Source organism: Diaporthe amygdali (genome assembly GCF_026229845.1).
Source record: "Diaporthe amygdali strain CAA958 chromosome Unknown NODE_12_length_1037015_cov_66_201586, whole genome shotgun sequence".
Taxonomy (NCBI): domain Eukaryota; kingdom Fungi; phylum Ascomycota; class Sordariomycetes; order Diaporthales; family Diaporthaceae; genus Diaporthe; species Diaporthe amygdali.
In genome coordinates, this window is record NW_026517032.1 from 1,012,915 (window position 1) to 1,029,544 (window position 16,630).

At 55.5% G+C, this 16,630-nt stretch overlaps 5 protein-coding genes across 5 annotated transcripts; 4 read left to right on the plus strand and 1 right to left on the minus strand.

Moving 5' to 3' along the window:
* Positions 1–1,831: 1,831 nt before the first annotated feature.
* Positions 1,832–3,670, plus strand: J7T55_002019 (uncharacterized protein; the record flags this gene model as incomplete). Its single annotated transcript, XM_053142942.1, has 1 exon — positions 1,832–3,670. The coding sequence occupies one exon, from the start codon at positions 1,832–1,834 to the stop codon at positions 3,668–3,670; it is 1,839 nt and encodes a 612-aa protein (XP_052994471.1).
* A 243-nt stretch (positions 3,671–3,913) lies between these two features.
* Positions 3,914–4,174, plus strand: J7T55_002020 (uncharacterized protein; the record flags this gene model as incomplete). The annotated part of the gene is made up of 1 exon (XM_053142943.1): positions 3,914–4,174. One exon carries the CDS (start codon positions 3,914–3,916, stop codon positions 4,172–4,174), a length of 261 nt encoding a protein of 86 aa, XP_052994472.1.
* Positions 4,175–4,561: 387 nt separating this feature from the next.
* On the plus strand, positions 4,562–7,067 carry J7T55_002021 (mino acid; the record flags this gene model as incomplete). The annotated part of the gene is made up of 5 exons (XM_053142944.1): positions 4,562–5,545; positions 5,676–5,837; positions 6,153–6,463; positions 6,591–6,670; positions 6,748–7,067. 5 exons carry the CDS (start codon positions 4,562–4,564, stop codon positions 7,065–7,067), a joined length of 1,857 nt encoding a protein of 618 aa, XP_052994473.1.
* Positions 7,068–10,985: 3,918 nt separating this feature from the next.
* J7T55_002022 (uncharacterized protein) lies at positions 10,986–13,805 on the plus strand (the record flags this gene model as incomplete). Its single annotated transcript, XM_053142946.1, has 2 exons — positions 10,986–11,062; positions 11,147–13,805. The coding sequence occupies 2 exons, from the start codon at positions 10,986–10,988 to the stop codon at positions 13,803–13,805; spliced, it is 2,736 nt and encodes a 911-aa protein (XP_052994474.1).
* Positions 13,806–14,263: 458 nt separating this feature from the next.
* J7T55_002023 (uncharacterized protein) lies at positions 14,264–14,614 on the minus strand (the record flags this gene model as incomplete). The annotated part of the gene is made up of 1 exon (XM_053142947.1): positions 14,264–14,614. The coding sequence occupies one exon, from the start codon at positions 14,612–14,614 to the stop codon at positions 14,264–14,266; it is 351 nt and encodes a 116-aa protein (XP_052994475.1).
* Positions 14,615–16,630: the final 2,016 nt, after the last annotated feature.

The following is a 16,630-nucleotide window of genomic DNA, read 5'->3' on the forward strand; positions in this document are numbered from 1 at the left end:
TTCATATAATCAGTATCTGTGCGAGGGAGTGTGGATATCAGATCGTAACGTGATTGTGCTTGTTGACTGAGCAAGTTGGTGTCGATCGCCAGCCACAGTGCTGCCCAGGATGCAAGCGGTAAGGCAGAGACGATTGCTGATGATCGATAGAAAAGTCAGCAGAAACACGGTAGATTTCGTGAATCTGGGACGATCGGGCTCAGCAAACGAGCAGATCTCGAGTCCAGCCGGACTGGCATGTGTGATTGACAGCACGAGTCCGAGACATCCACATGAAGTCGACAGCGCCCGATGTCTACCACAAGGTCCTAGAGCTCCTGTTGAGTCGACGTTGAATCCCACAGCTCCTTCTGTACAGTAGAGACGTCGGGCTGGTGAGGAGGAGCTTTGATAGCACGTGTAGTGGCGCTGACCAGTCTGGTTTGTCTAGATACGGTGGATCAAGAATCACTGTGTTTAGGTTGGGAAGCCTGGAGAGGATGAACGTCGGAATGGAACTCGCTCTATTACGGTCGCTACGGTTCGGGTCAACTGATCTGGTCCCTTGCCGTGCTGAGCATTCGCTGTTCCAAGGATCATATGAAATCTGACGCGACTCGACGCGTCGCGCAAATCGCGGTCGTGTTGAGCCATACGACAGCTTCTCACGACAGCCATAAGGGCAACATATTCTTTGTCAATGGGTCAACAGGGTCAACATGGTCAATAGGGTTGACAAGGTTGACAGGGTCAATGCTTAGAGTAACAAACCGTTAGCAGACGCGAACTGTAAGGATCGTAGCGACCGTAGTGACCGAAGTCGAGTGAACACTGACGGTGTCGACACGGTACACACCCAAAGCGATGTAAATCTCTGGGTGTCAATGACACGGGGTGCGAGATTGGTGATAGCTTCTTCATGATGTCACCCGCAAGCGGATGAGCCAAGATGAAAAAGTAGGCATCAGGATGGCTGATTTGGATATCAAAAATTCCGCCCAGGTCGGCCCCGAAGGACAAACCAGACTGGTCAGCGCCACGATGTGCTATGCAGGCTTCCCAACCTAATTACAGTGATTCTTGATCCACCGTAATTCAGACAAGGTAAGTATGAAGAAAGGAAAAAGAGGAAGAAGAAGAGGAAGAAGGCGGGAGGGTGGCTGGATTTAAATAGCTGGGCGCAGGGAATTCTGCCGCCTGCGCGTCCGAAGTTTGACCGCCTGCTGCTTTGGGATTAGACGCTGCCGCCTGGGTGACTGGCCGATTGGTCCGAGCGTCTGGGCAAGGCAGCTGGCCAGAGCTGCAGCTGGTGATGTGAGATGAGGCGAGAATACAGCCAACGGCAGCCTACAGGAGGTTTCCCACACGAGGTCATCCCATAGGAGGTTATCCCATAGGAGGTTATCCCTTAGGAGGTTATCCCACAGCTGGTTATCCCACAGCTGGTTATCCCACAGCTGGTCCTCCGACACACCCTGTTCCTTCTTGTCCAACCCAGAGATACTGTGGCCGTGAAGCGGACAACCGAGCCTAAGCTCGGTTGAGATTGAGGCTCCTTTGATGGGTCAAACACCAAGGGAGCTCAACAGCTCGAGGCGGACCTCAAAACTCTGTGCCTTCCTCACAGGTTGAGGTGTTTCCGACCTCGCGCCTTCCCCTCGATGCTCGCTTGTCGCCACACCCACGCCGCCTACACCTACACCTCCATCTATCACTTCACAACAACACTTCGCCTCTCCTTCCACCAATGCTTGGCTGAACCTGCAGCTTCGCTTGCAACAAACAACCAATTAAACGATCAAATGGCACAGTTCTAGCTATCCACTAGCACACAGCATCAACAGCCGTCGACATGGGCAGACACGGTCCCCTGACGTCCATGGCGCTGGGCCGCTCGCCCTACGACGACATCGTCATGGGCGAGGGCGAGGGCGACCCCCGCGCACCCCTGCAGATGTACGACGAGCGTGGCCGCCCTGTCAACCCAGAGACGCGCCGCATCAACCGCGACGTTATCCGCTCCCACAACGAGGTCATGCTGGTCATCGGCGTCGTCGAGGCCGAGAACAGCATCGACGAGGCCCGCGCCGAGCGTGCCCGCCACATCGCCCACCTGCAGCACGACACGCGCTTGGCCCGCCGTTTCGAGTGGGTGTCGCGCGCCTGCGAGCTCACCGGCGTCTGGGGCGTCGCCGGCCTGCGCCAGCGCATCCTGCTCTACCGCGACTACTCACACGTCCCCGTCTCGCGGCTGATACAGCACGAGCTGCAGACGTGGTCGCTGCGGAAGCTGTTCTGGGATGGCCTGCCCGCGTTCGTGGTGGCCAACGCCATGGAACTACCTTATTTCGGCCAGCGCATCATGAGGAGCACTGCTCTCAAATGGGGCTTCACTTATGTCCAGACCATGCTCAAAGTCTGGATCTTCCTGTCACGGACGTCACTCCTGCCAACCTCGAGTTCATCATGGTTTCCCAATTGGAAATACTTCATTCCGTTCACAGCATCATCGATCATTCCACCATGTCCACTACCGACTACCCTCACTTCTCGTTCCGTAGCCTCGTGGCTAGGCAGTATCGCTCTCAGCGTAGCTCCTATCATGGGGTTGTGGTTCTCGGAGGGTCTGATTGACTGGGTGAGGGAGTTCTTTTACGAGGTGATATACGACCTTTTACCAAATCCTTCAGGCCCAGAATTACCACCGATACCAGCAAATCTTATTGTCCAACGTGCTTCAACCAACCCCGACGATCCTGTCCAAAGTCAAACACAGTCAGGCCCAGTCCCCCTTTCAAATGCCGCCGAAGCCGTACCAGTTCGCGTTGGGCTAGGCGACTCAGAGGGGACCACTCCAGGCGATGGGAATGTCTGGGAGGTTCCGCAAACAACGGAAGCACCTGCTCCACCGGACGCAGATACGGATCCTGCTCCGAGAGAGCGCAACCCATCTCCTCCCGCACGGAACAATGGTACCGGCCGTCCTGACACCCGTCGCCGCCCTGGCCATCGCCCACAGGTGTCTCAGACCGCTGACGCGGACGACTTCACCGACGACGAGGAGGACGCCAACGAGATCGTCTCGGCCACGCTCATCAGCTTTGACGTCGAGAACAACCCCGAGAACCCAGACCCCAATGACGCGAACATCCCACCGGGCGTGTGGTCCGCCGAGCTGAGACCCAACCCGGGCAACGAGTCGCAGGGCGGTGGTGGCGGCGACCGAGACGGCGAGGAGCGGTCCCGGCGGCCGCCCAGGCTATACAGGGACAACGCCCTCACGCGGCTGCCCGCGACGCTTGCGGCTGACATGCTCGCGCGCCGAGCCGCGTCGCTGCTGCTCGCGCCTATGGAGGCCATGGTGCTCCGGAACATCGCTGAGTGCTGGTGCCGACCGAGGGGCATGTCGACGGCGGGTCTGTGGGGCTTCTCGCGGGGCATGATTCTGAATCTGCTGGCGGTTGAGATAGTCCACTTCCTCGTGGACGCGGATATGTGGGCGTCCATCTCGATGGTGTCGAACGAGTTTGTCCTCTCGTCTGCGGAGTGGGAAAAGATGCAGAAGGAGGAACACGAGATGCGGAAGGAGGAACAAGAGAGGGCACAGCGAGAGGAGCAACAGCAGCAGGCAGCAGACAATGCTGCCGAGAGATTGGATAGCACTGGCGCGAGGAACGAACCGGCAGGCTAGGCGCCACGATTTGTGACTGCGATGAACAATTGGTGCACTCGCTGTGTCAGTGGCCTCGTGCCGGCTTTCCTCAACAGACGTGATCACTTGCTCCGTCTACTTGGCTGGCGAGGTGGCCCAGATGAGCAGTGCGGCACTACAGAGGCATTGTCCCGTCAAGGTCGGCCGGATTCCAATCTATTCTGGGAGGTCATCGGCCCCATACTTGTGGGAGAGTCTCAAGATCGTAAACTCTCGCAGGAGATGAGAAACCTCTTTCCTGAGCTGCGAGATCGCAACGCGTGGAGAGAGACGATGCGAGAGTGGCTGGCGGAGGAGACCGATTCCTGGAAGCAGCTCGTCCTCGATTTTCTGATTGGAGAGCTCGACAGGTCGTCCATATTGAATGGATTGTTTGATTTCGATGAGGAGGAGCCTGACCGGTCTGATGTGCGACAGGAAGAGGCTGAGGACACGACAGGAAACCAAGGAGGACTCCCGGATGAGATGGAGATTGATGGGTAGTGGTGATGGGGACCCAATTGAGCAAGTTTTGCCGATCATAGTGAAAGTTTCCCTTACGGAATACTCTTTCACTGAATGAGTAAGGATTTAGATCATGAAGCAATGCTTATCAAACCATTCCGCGGTGGCCCTTGCTGCGATGTTACTGAAAGTCAACCTACCATGCACACCGTCTCGGGGTTCTCCGTTATCACGCTCTAGTGGTGACCTCACCGACTGTCCCATACAACCTCGATTCAACACCACTCAGAGAAGTGCACATCTTCAAGGTATGCTCATGAGGTGCTCAGAGGACCCAATTGAATTTCCATTTTAAAAAAAAGCTGCCCAGGCGATTGAAACTGGCACGACCTCTTTGACTTTTGTAACCCCTCCTTCTCCCCCGCTATGGGTGAGAACACCCCCCAGCACACCAGCACCCAAGAGACGGTACCATCTAGCTCAGCAACAGCTAGCAATGATGATGATGCAAACACAGAAGCCCAGCCCCTCATAGATTCCTATCCCACGGCCCCAGCGGCTAAGAAACACCTCACCGTCCTCAACGGCCTCGCCCTCGTCATCGCCCTGCAGATCGGCAGCGGCATCTTCACCCTCCCCTCACAGGTGAGCCAGTACGTCCCGTCGCCCGGGACGGGGCTACTTGTCTGGCTGCTCGCGGGCCTGCTGGTGTGGACCGGCGCGTCCAGCTTCATCGAGCTGGGGTGCAGGGTGCCGAGCAACGGGGGCATCCAGGAGTACGTGCGCGTTGCGTACGGCGGTGGGAGGGGCTACGATGCTGATGAAGATGATGAGGAGAGGGGCAGTAATGAGGATGAAGGTGACTCAACCCGGGGAGGCATATTAGGGGCTACAAGATCAGCAGGAACGACAACGCCCGTGAAGAGCCACGACCAAGTGGGACCAAAGGGCGAGCTCGCCGGCTTCCTCTTCACCTGGACGTGGGTCGTCCTCGCCAAACCAGCAGCCAACGGCGCCATTTCCACCATCGCGACGAACTACCTCACCCGACCGTTCCTCCCAGGCCCTTCCCCCTCCTCGCCCTCGGCGGATAGTCTGTCGCCTCTCGCCAGCAGGCTGACGGCTCTGGCATGTATGGCCTTCGTTACCATCGTCAACTGCCTGGGCGCCACGTCCGGCGCGAAAGCGGCCAACGTGTTCCTCATGCTCAAGCTTTCCGCCCTGGGGAGCATCATTCTGATGGGTCTATTTTCTATGGTCACGGGGTGGCGGGCGGATGGTGTACCGGCATCAGAGACGGGGTGGTTTGGACAGTCTGAGGAGGACAGGGACACACCGTCATGGCAGCTGGTCGGGAACTTTGTCACAGCCACCTTTGGCGCTGTGTTTTGCTACGGCGGGTGGGAGACGGTAAAGAGAAATGCACCCTTCCCCCTACCCACACTGACCGAAGTGGGAAAGGCATCTTGAGCCGCTCACATCGAACATCCGTGGACGAGACGAGACGATGGAACCGTTCTGACAACGTGACATACAACAGGTCGGCTTCGTGCTGGGCGACATGGCGCACCCCGAGCGCGACCTGCCACGGGTCATCACCGGCGCCATGATCACGGTCATGGCAGGCTTCGCGCTGATGAACGCCGCTATATACATCTGCCTACCCTTTGAGGTCATTCGGACGAGCAGCACGGTCGCCGTGGTACGTAGGACCCCATTTGTTCTGCCCCAACACCCCCCCAACCCGCCCTGCCACCACCCATCCCGCCAGTGATCATGCCCCAACCCGTGTTCCATCCGCATCGGCCCACCCTGAGCGAGAAAAAGGGAGGGGGCGCCGCTCGCTCGCCCGACTACTTGGGATGACGCAGGCTCACCCCCCTTCCCGCGGGCGAAGGCTTGGCAAGCGCGAGGCTCTCGGCGGCGCGGTCTGGGAGGGGGGAGACCTGTTCTTACTCATGGGCACACAAAGATTTGAAGGCCACCTACTAACGTGGCACCGCGGTGGCGTGCACAGGAGTTTGCACGACGCACGCTAGGCTCTGCGGCGGCCGGGGTTGTCTTCTCAATTGTCGTGTCCGCGTCGGCCCTGGGCGCTCTCAATGCAAACACGTTTGCTACGGCCAGGCTCTGTGTTGCGGCTGCTCACCGGGGGTATTTCCCGGCGGTCCTGGCAAACCTGCACTGCAGGTCTGAGGCGGACGAGGCCGACTGCTTAGAGGAGGCTCTGGTCCGGCTGAAACGCCCCGGGTTTTCTTTCTTGACGACCGGTGTAATCTGGTTTGCCGAAGCAACAAGGGAGTTGCGATGGAGGAAAGGTGTGCCAGTGTGAGTGTCGTCCGTTGTCTTGCCCCGACTCATACTCGTTGCCTGGGAGGAAGCATGTGTAGAAAGCAAAAAAGAGAGATGCTTGAGATGCTCAGCCTTAGGTGATGTTGACTCATGGTATTCACAGGTACGCAATGCTGCTGAACGGCCTCCTGGCAGCCTTCTTCATCGTGGCAGGCAGCTTCAACGGCCTAGTCGTGCTTATAGGTACGTTGGCAAGGGGAAATTTTCGTCTGTACGGCAGGAATGGCATGACTGACAGCTGGTGTCTTGTTACTGGGCAGGGCTGGCGGAGTACACATGCTTCCTAGCTGCCGTGCTCGGGCTGCTCCTAATGCGCTCACGCGAGCGCTACGAGGCGAGCCGCTGCCACAACGGCCTCAGCCGCAACAGCGACAGTGCCTCGTCCAACCGTTTCAGGAGAAGCCGTCCGTCTCGCTACCGCACGTGGATCGGGAACCCTGTTGTCTTCAGCTCGGTCAGCGCGTTCCTCATCCTGCGGGCCGTAGTAACCGACCCGTTCCAAGGCCTGGCCATATTGCTTGTGGCTGGTTCGGGGGTCGGCGCATTTTCCATGAGGTTTGGCTGGCCGTGGGCTAATTAGAAGTTGAAAATGTGCTGTGGCTTGAGTCGGATGCCTCTGGTCTGCCGGGCACCATTTTGCTGTCCTTTCGTTGTTGGATCATTCATCATGGCTTGAGCCGCAGCTTACATGCAGGTTTGGGAGTGACTGCATGGGCGTCAGCGTAAGCAAGTATGCCCGGCTGCCCGGAAGGGTGGTTCACGCCACGCGCACGCAGATTGTGGCAGGCACACCAACACGCTATAGAATGCAAATTGACCTGAATCAGACTAATGTGGGATAATAGCCCTTCTCAGACTTGCACTTCTTGATTCATGGCCGCGTACTTCGTGGCTGGCACATTCGTCCGGCGTTCTTTTTGCAGTTGTTATCGAAACGGCACGCCGGTCTTTTTTTCGCGCCTCAGTGAACTAATCAAGGCCCTATGTAACCCCAGGTAAGTGAGACTGACTACATCCGTACATATGATCATGAGTCGCTGGCTGGCAGCATAGCGAACAAACGAGCAGAACGACATGCGGCCGGCCACGCAGCGTTTTTGCACGGGAAGGCCCTCCGAGCCCGGAGAGATTTCGAAACTGAATTTTTCAACAGCTGACAATTTACGGAGGAGAGGATCCTCGAAGGCGCGAGATTCTTTTGCCGAGGATGGTAGAGTGCAATGTGGATCGCCGGGGACAGTTCATCCAGCATCAGAGTTGCATCTGCCGTTGGGCCGTATGCAGTGTCGATTATCGCCAGATCCCTCGGATGGTCCCGTCCTTTTCAAGCCCACTCCAAAGGCATTGGGCCACATCGATATCGCATAAAGTCTGAAATGGAGGATCTGCCACATCGTGTAACTTTGGGTAACGACGCATGACCATGTGGAGCAAGCCTGACAGGGCAACATATTTGTGAGGCGACGAGATCCGACAGACGATCTCATGCAGATAATTCTCCGGAGAGGCGAAAGAACGCGTTTTCACATGTGTTCGTGATGTGGCACACGTTGGGGTGTTGCACGTCTAACCTGCCGGGTTGGGAAAGTGAGAGGGCACGTCACTGAATTCTCACCTGCAGGCTGATGTGGTCCCGACCAAGAGTTTCCGTCTCGGGGACCGGCACTAAGGTTGTGGCTCTCGTGGGGTCCTACCATTTTGTGCATTTTGGGATGTATGGGCTGATAGCTGTGATTGCACTTGCTGCTGCAGCTCGATCTTCAGGGCCGTTGAAGGTTTAGCGATGTCTGCATACAGTCTTTTTCGATGCCTAAGGCTTTCGTACATAGAGTGGCGTCGAAGCAGAATTTGCAATATGTCTGAGGAGTATAATCGTAACATTTGCCGCCCGCGTTAACCTGTGACGGGGAAGAGAATGTAGATATGAATTGATCTGGGGATGTATCGGCCACCGCCTCTTCCGTATTGCGTCAGATCATCACCGAAAAGCCTAGTAGCGTGCTCCGAGGTCAATCTAAGCTGCACCTACGACTGTCCTTGAGCCTATGATGGAGGGTATGGGTGACTCGAAGCTCGGGCGAACCGTACTGCTAGCAACAGCGGGTTGATTTGTACGGTCGTTTCACTTCTCATTGACTGCAGCGGTCCTCGAGAATCGGTCATGTTGGGATCAATCGAGATCCGATGTCCTGATGTCCTCACCCGACATCACCGTACATCAGCCGAACAAGCAACCCATCCGGAGTTGATGGGGGTCTCCCGCTCACCGTTCAGCTACTGCGCAAGGCTCTGGCATCGGGATTGTTGCTTGCGTGATTGTCCGATGGCAGAGGCGTTCTCCTGGCGCACCATCACGACGAAGCCCGCGTGCGAGTAGCTGTGTCTCGTAGCAGTATATGTCGTGAGGACCATGCACAAGTGTGACGTCCGGCCAATTGCCTTTGCCTGGCTTGTTGCCCGAGTTATATTGAAGAGGCTGTAGAGGATGCGCACTTCCTTATTCAGACCACTTACCAACGCAGGGAGCTCCCGTTACCTAGCCGTCAGAAGGCCTGGCGCGGAGCAAGCTGGATTTGGAGGCGTGGTCAGCAGGCAGTAGGCAGGCAAGCAGATTGGTCGTGGCTGATCCTTGGGTCTTCTTGGGCCATGGGCCAGGTGGGAGACGGGATGGAGGGGTGGAGTGGTGGGCTACATCGACGCAGCCATTGCATGGCACTGCATGGCACTGCATAGCACTGCATGGAAAAAGTCGGTGTCCTCTGCTCTGTTGTCGCGTTGAGGCTATCGCCACCGTCGCGTCCAAGTCGACATTGCCAACAATGCCAATGCCAGATTAGATTGCTGGCGTCCCAATGTGGTGGCGAGCACGGATCCGCTCCCTCGATCCGGGAGCGACAGCCAGTCAGTGCCAGTCAGTCCCCAGCCAGCGACGTTCTTTTGGGACAGCATCGTGAGACAGGGCGGCAGGGGCGACTGATTGGCCTGATGAGCATTCTGGTTCCAGAAAAGTTGGGCTTGCATGGTGCATGGTGGGCGTCGATTTGGCCCCGCCATGCCCCTCTCGAAGGTTCCCAAGCTCGAGCCAGGGTTGCATTGGAGAGAGATGCCCCTGTCTCTAGCCCCTCCCACCATGATGTGCCGGCCTCTCTGCCTCTCACTGACCCCTCTGCCCCTCCACCACCTTCGAGATCCTCACTGTCATTCCATTTCTGTCTGAATGCGTGCGGATCAGGAACCGATGGAGGCGGCGCTGCAGGTCTTGTAGCCCAACTGGCCATCTCGCAGGCTGACTGGCCGCCTGGTTGAAGGTCGCATCTGACTCGCCGTGACCGTTTCCGCACGAGGTAGACACGTACTGCATGCCATCATTGTACATTGACTGCAAGGTGACTCAGTGATGGGAGGAGGCATTGCTGGGCATACCTTTGGTGTGTGTTAAACAAAAAAAATTGAGACAGACAGGAGGGCAAATTGTGGGTTAGACGAGCAGAGATGAGTTTGCTCTGCAGGCAACGCAGAGGCCGAGCTCGAGCCCGTTTCGATGAATCGCACATCTGATCGGCTGAGCCTGCAGTGGTGGGATGCAAGCTGCTAGCTTTAAGTGGAGAAATTGATGTCACACATACAGTGAACGGGGAGCTACAAGGGCAGACTGAGGCGGAGGAGCAAAAGAGAGGAAGAACGAGAACGAGATGGGCAGAGGGAGACATGGAGTGAGAAGCAGCAGGAGCGCCAAAAACGGGAGGACTCGTACCCTCATGAGGGAAGATCAAATACGTACCTCCTCTTCTTGCCTCCTCTTTGCTGTTCCTACCGCCTTCCGTTTCATCAGCCCATTTAATAATTGTTCTTCGTCCTGTGTGCCTCTTCCAGTTCTGTGGTACCATACCGATGGTATTTACATCCGAACGTTGCTGCCCAAAAACAACACAGGCCCTCTATCTCTTTCTCCTCCTCTTCTCTCCGTCTCGGCATTGAATAGCATTGCTTAGCATAGCACAGCACAGCCAGCCTGTGCCTCTTCCAAGCCCGCTCGATCTGCTTCAAAAAGCCCCAGAGGACCCCACTGGTGGTTGCCCCAGTCGGATCGCCTTTCCTCAACGCTTACCCCGGACTTCCAACTGGCGGTGTTGTGCCTCTCTACTCGTCCCATCCTTGACACAGATCGTCAGCGCCTATCAAACTTAATCCTCTGACGACCTTTCTGTCCCTGCCCCCCACAACACAATACAACACAACTCGACACACCGACCCCCATAGTTTCAAGACAGGTCAACAACATTCTGCACTCAATCTTCTGCCGCTTTGCTCTGAGCGAGAGCTGGTCCCCCAAATCCTCCTCCTCCTTTGAGCCCTGTAGGAGCAGCCTCAGAGTCGCCAAGCCAGGCCAACCCCGTCTTGGTGTCCACCAGGCCGCCGCTTACCCCTCCTCTCCTACGATGTTCACCTGAATTGACATCCTCGCGACATCAACACCCAATTCCCGCGATCGTTCAGCATGGTCGGAAGTACAGATGTCGAAACCTTGCTGACTACAGGGCATTGGACTACCCAAAGGGCTAAAACGCCCAGGTTGTAAGTGTATCCATCTCGCCGTTGAGCTGTCAACCGGGATCTTGGCTGCTACGAGTACTAACAGCTGGGGCTTCTCCTGCTTAGGTCTAACCCGGTCCGAGCGAACCAGTCCTCCAAACTAGAGCCTCTGAACCAAAAAGGCCCATGGACGCCCAGAACTCCCAGCTTCTTGGTCCGGCGAGGTCCCTTTCCTCCACCTCCCAGCGTTGAAGATGAGGCTGCGTCGGTCGCCAAGGAAGAGGGCAGTCCAGTTGTCGGTGCAAGTGACGAGGAGCCAAAGTGCAGGGGTGATATCGAACAAAATCCCATCATCCTTCCCGTCCCTGAATTCAACTCGGAGCGGCGATATGTGCTCGTCACACCGTCTGAGACAGACGATGGTTGTCTCTCCGATACTCCGGCTGAAGAGAGGCCGGTCTCGACCCCGCGGACGGAGTATCCAGCCAACACCAAGATTCAACTCGACCGAAAGGCAGATGAAGCGGGTCAGCCAGAAATTCAGAGGCGCAGATCAAGAGTCGACTTGCCCCGATTAGAGACAGACGTTCCCCCTCCGCGTCCCAAGACACCGTCGCACTTGCAGAGAGCCCGGTCGGCAACCTGCGTCAATCAGAAGCCCAAAGAAAATCAGGACTATTTCAGCCCCCACCCAGAATCGGCACGGCCTGTCGTGGATGCCTTTTTATCGCCAGTCATCCAGCACAGCACCAAGGGTCGTGATAGGGCGTACTGGAATTTCAACTCGGGTTCTGAAGGCACGAGTCCTCGAGCCTCAGCTAGCGGGCTGAAGCCTAATTCAGCGGATCGGAAGGGGCTCGATGGTTACGCAAAATCGCCTCTCTCGGCTACCATGGCAGCCCAAAGGCGCACTCATTCTGCTATGGATGTTCCGAGGGAATCAAGGAGGAACGCAGAGCGGAACAGCTCTCACAAACCCGAGCTGTCTGGCCGCACGAGGAGGAGTGGCCCACCATCCCCAACGCTGGACCAGCGTCAATTGCCGCCGAGATCGACCCGCAGAGAGCTTTCTCCGACGAGGTCCCATTCGCAGCAGCAGCCAAAGTTGAATCGGCGAAAATCAAGTTACAACAACCGCCCGTCTATGTCTCGGGATGATGGCCATGGGCTTTCAAGTGACGAAGATCGAGATAATAGGAGGTCTCGCACGCACCACGACCGCAGAAAGTCAATGGTCATCCAGGGTGATCGTCCGAATTTGCTGAGTCCTGGACCAGGTCCAGTCTCCAAGTCGAAGTCGCGACCTCCTTCGCCTTTGCCATCACCCAAATCGTCTCAAGCATACCTGCCCGACTACGACTACCAGGACAATCCTCGGACCTCAACTGCGTCGTTCAGCACTACTAGAACCAAATCGAGAAATGAAACTGAGAGGCCCGTTTCGCCGATGTCCTCGGGAGATTCTTCACCTCGAACTCGTTCGCGACTGACAGTCGGTAACTCTGGTAATCGGCCCAGAGCCTCCTCCCGGACTCCAAGTGTCAGGTCCAATGCGAGTGTCAGCAAGTCAGGAAATACGTTGACGTCCGTCCCCGTCGCCATACCAGTAGCAATGATGATGGATGACCGGAAAAGACAAACAATGCCGCCATCCCCAGCTTACTCACGTCAGGGCTCCTTGGACGCAATCCATGACCCGAAAGATTACTGGCAGCCGGAGCCATTTGTCCCTGATCAAAGCCACATAACTCCTCGACATAGCGCGAGCAACGTAGATCAAACCCCATCCGTTGTGTCGTACCGTCGCTTCTCCGAGGACGTCAACGCAGGCGCCAACCCCGGCCTGCCGGACTGCCCGATGAAAAGACCGCGTGCCGGATATACAAACTGGCTCACGCTGCCAAGATGCGACAATTTCACCATCTGCCTCTCCTGCTATGAGCAGGTCTTTTATCCCACTGAATTCCGCGACTTGTTCGTGCAGGCACCGTACCGCTACAGGGAGAGGGAGGTTTCGTGCGATCTAGGGACGTCACCGTGGTACCGGATCGCTTGGCTGATGACACGCAAATACCGGCGGACCGACCTGCGACTCATCCGGGGCGTTGCGGATGTTCTGTCGAAGGAGAAGGTCCCATGCTACGGAAACACGAAAGTCACGCGGATGTGGTACTCCATCACCGACCCAGACACAAGACACTGCATCCAGGACTTCCGAGTTTGCAGCCCCTGTGCGAAGGCGGTCGAGATGCTGTTTCCGAGTCTGATCGGCGTGTTCGTCCCTAAGGACCGGCAGGCAGAGCCCAAACCCGGCAGGTGCAGCCTGCACTTCACGCCGAACCGCAATCGCTTCCTGACCTACTTTGACGTCTTCGAAAAGTGCCACGATGACGCGATAGCCACCAAGTCAGCCCCGAGTATCCAGCGCCTTGCCGACAACATCAACTTCTGGGCCGAGGTGAAGGAATGCCCCCGCGACGAGCCACACCGTAATACCAGGTGGTACAGCATGGCCTCGGTCCCGGAGATGACGGTCTGCGACGAGTGCTTCCTGGACGTTGTGTACCCAGAGCTGCTAGCAGACGTCAAGGCCCATACAGTCGCGGGCTCGGAGCGCCGGTCGGTCGCCCGGGACTTCTATCAGAAGCCGCTGCTCATAGAGGCGACCACGGTGTGCCAGATGGCGAGCCCCAAGATGAGGGAGACTTTCCGGCGGGCTTGCAGGAGGGATGATGGTATTGAGTTTTTGGATGACCAGATCAGGAGGAGGTTGAACGTTTATTAACTAGTGCATCGTTGAGTATAACGAATGGGAGGCTGCGAAGTGAAAATGAAAGCACGATACCATCTTATGTCAAAGAGATAGATGACATATGGAATGAACGATGACATGAGACAGAAAAATAATGATACATGTACAAGAGATTGCCTTCTTCGTTGGGCTTAATGGGAGTTATACATTATCCGTGGAATTCCTGGTGCTCAGTCATGATGCACGTTGTTCCGCAATGGCGTTGACGCGAAGGATAATTCTCTTTTAACTGGACGCGGAATACACAGATCAAAGTGGGTGCTCACAATGGTTTCAAGTGACAGGCCGACGAAGATGGGACACCAGCAAAGCCATGTGCTATGCCCTGCAGAGCCGTCGTCTCGTCACCTCTAAAGGCAGTAACGAAATGATTGCTCGTCACGGCTCGGGAGCGACCGTCCAGATTCTACCAAACAGTACTCTTTTGAGCCTCATTGCCGCAGTAATCCCGTCAAAGGGATGTTGCTTGCCGCTTGTGGGTGCGTCAAAGGCATGCTCATGAACTGAGACCTGGTGCCTTCACATGGGACGATTAACCGCGAGAGGAGCTGGGCCATGTCGCGCTTGATCTCGAGTAAGCAAATCCCCGAACCACTCTCAGCCTGGTGTCCTGTTTGATCTTCCGCCTTTCGTGGGGGCCAGGGGAGTTCAGCGTCGATCGACCTGGGCCGGGAGCAGGCATCGCCGTTCTCAGTGGCACAGTGATCAATAAGCAACACGACAGACTGTGCGATCTTCTCGGCGTTTGATTCTATCGAAACGCGCGAACTCGTGCCGAACATTGTCTACACGCACGAGTTCGTTCAGATCTGCAAGCAGGCATCAGGGACACGCTGATACTTTCGGTCATCTGGGGTCGTGAGGCAAGGACACGAATAGGCTTATGTTGCCCTCTCTGGCAGCATATACACACTACCAGGAACATCTAGGAGCGTGAGCTGGCCAATCATGCCGGGGACATGGCTGCATGTAGCTCAAAATGGCATCGGTACGTACTTGTTGTCCTTGGTACGTACATAACGTCCTCGTCCCCGGCCTTAATAATGGCTCAGGCTTCAATTGGGGGCATTGGATCAAGTTAATGTTGATCTGCCAAGCCGTCGTCGAATACTGACACCAACATATAGTATGGAGAGAATCCCTTGCAGTGGGTCCAGAAAATATATCGTTACTTCACTCAATTTGTTTGTTTTATTCTACATTACTCGTACTTTACACGATACTCATCAAGTGGCCGTTTGAACTACGCTTGTTACTCTCTTTACTACGCATGACTTCAACGCGCCAAATGGCACCAGGCACAGGTGACCCGTGGGAGTTGGATCTCAGCACTTCTGTTGCAATATTGTTCGGCATCTTCGGGTTTGGAATGGGGCTTCTCAATTTGTATTTGACTTGGGAGCAACTTGACCATGTTCGCGTGTAAGTAGAGCCTGGAAAGATGCGTATCCGCTTCTCGCGCACTATTAAAGATGTATAGGATTCGACAGCGGAGGAGACGGCATGCAGTATGGGGGGAAGGTCTGCTTGGTTTCCAGCCTGCCTTACCTTATGCACGTACATTGTAAACTATGTACTGCGGTTTCAAGGTTCTCAGATCTGAACAGTGCATTCTTGGCCTTTGTTTGTTGGAGACGAGGTTCTTTGGAACATCTGCGGCGATACGTTGGCGAGAAATCTCAAAGGTCATTCTCGGTTCTTGTATATCAAGTACGGCAGCAACATGTTACTATTTGAAATTCAGAATGTCTTTTCCACAGAATCACTGAGGTTTTCACTCATGAATGCCGTTGTAAATCCGAAAGCTCGCAAAGCAGCTTTTCGGAAGAATTCAGGGTTTGCTTGACGGTCTTCCGAAAGCTAAGGGCGCCACCCAGAAAAGCGAAGGCGATGAAACCCGGGTAATCCACGTGACGGAAGCTATGAAAGAATTCTATGCGCCTATTTTGAGCTCTGACTGAAAATGAGGACATAGCGGACAGGCACGATTGCAGCGATTGCAGCGATCAGAATGGTAGTGCACATAATGACTCCAGTTGTTTGGATTTATCCAGTTTCTCAACGTGCTGTGTGCTGTTGGCGAATTATGGTATTTCCCGCAATAGAAAATAGCTCAAAACCAGATGGTGTTCTGTGAGCGTTGAGCCTGGATATAGGGAGTGGCAAACCTTTGAAATCAAATGTCTCTGAGGTCAACTCTATTAACATATTGACGCAGTGCGGCTTGCCGTACCGTCTTATTACGCCGCGAGCAGCCTCTTCTCTTTAGTTGTTCTATCCCAATAAAAGCGACCTCGGGTAAGTTACAAATCCTTGAAATATCTGCGCTCCTTTGGCACCAGCGTAGGCTATACTCTGGAGCGGAAATAAAGAGAATATTCATGCTATACAGTCTTGTTTTCTCGTCTTGAGACTTGGAGCTGGCGCCGCGCAATCTGCTTCCAGGCTGGATCACAAAGCAATACATGGCGCAAGGTATCTAAGTATTTCGTAGAAATGCAACCACGCGGATCGAGTTTCCTGCCTCACTCGTGTGCTCATTGTTTTGATATTTACTCCAAGACGCCTTGCAGTGCGGTTCCAATCAATGCCAAATGACATCAACGACATTTAAGCAGCCTCAGCACGGGAGTGCTGACGAGTTTGAGGCTACACACAGCCACAGCCTAATTGGGAGACCTGCGTCAAATCACCGGCCCCCCTTTCGCGATATTCGAGGGACAACAATGGATGCCATCATGCGGAAATGCTGCCCGCTTCGTTGAATCCGACCCAAGTGAACGAGCGAAAGGTCGAGA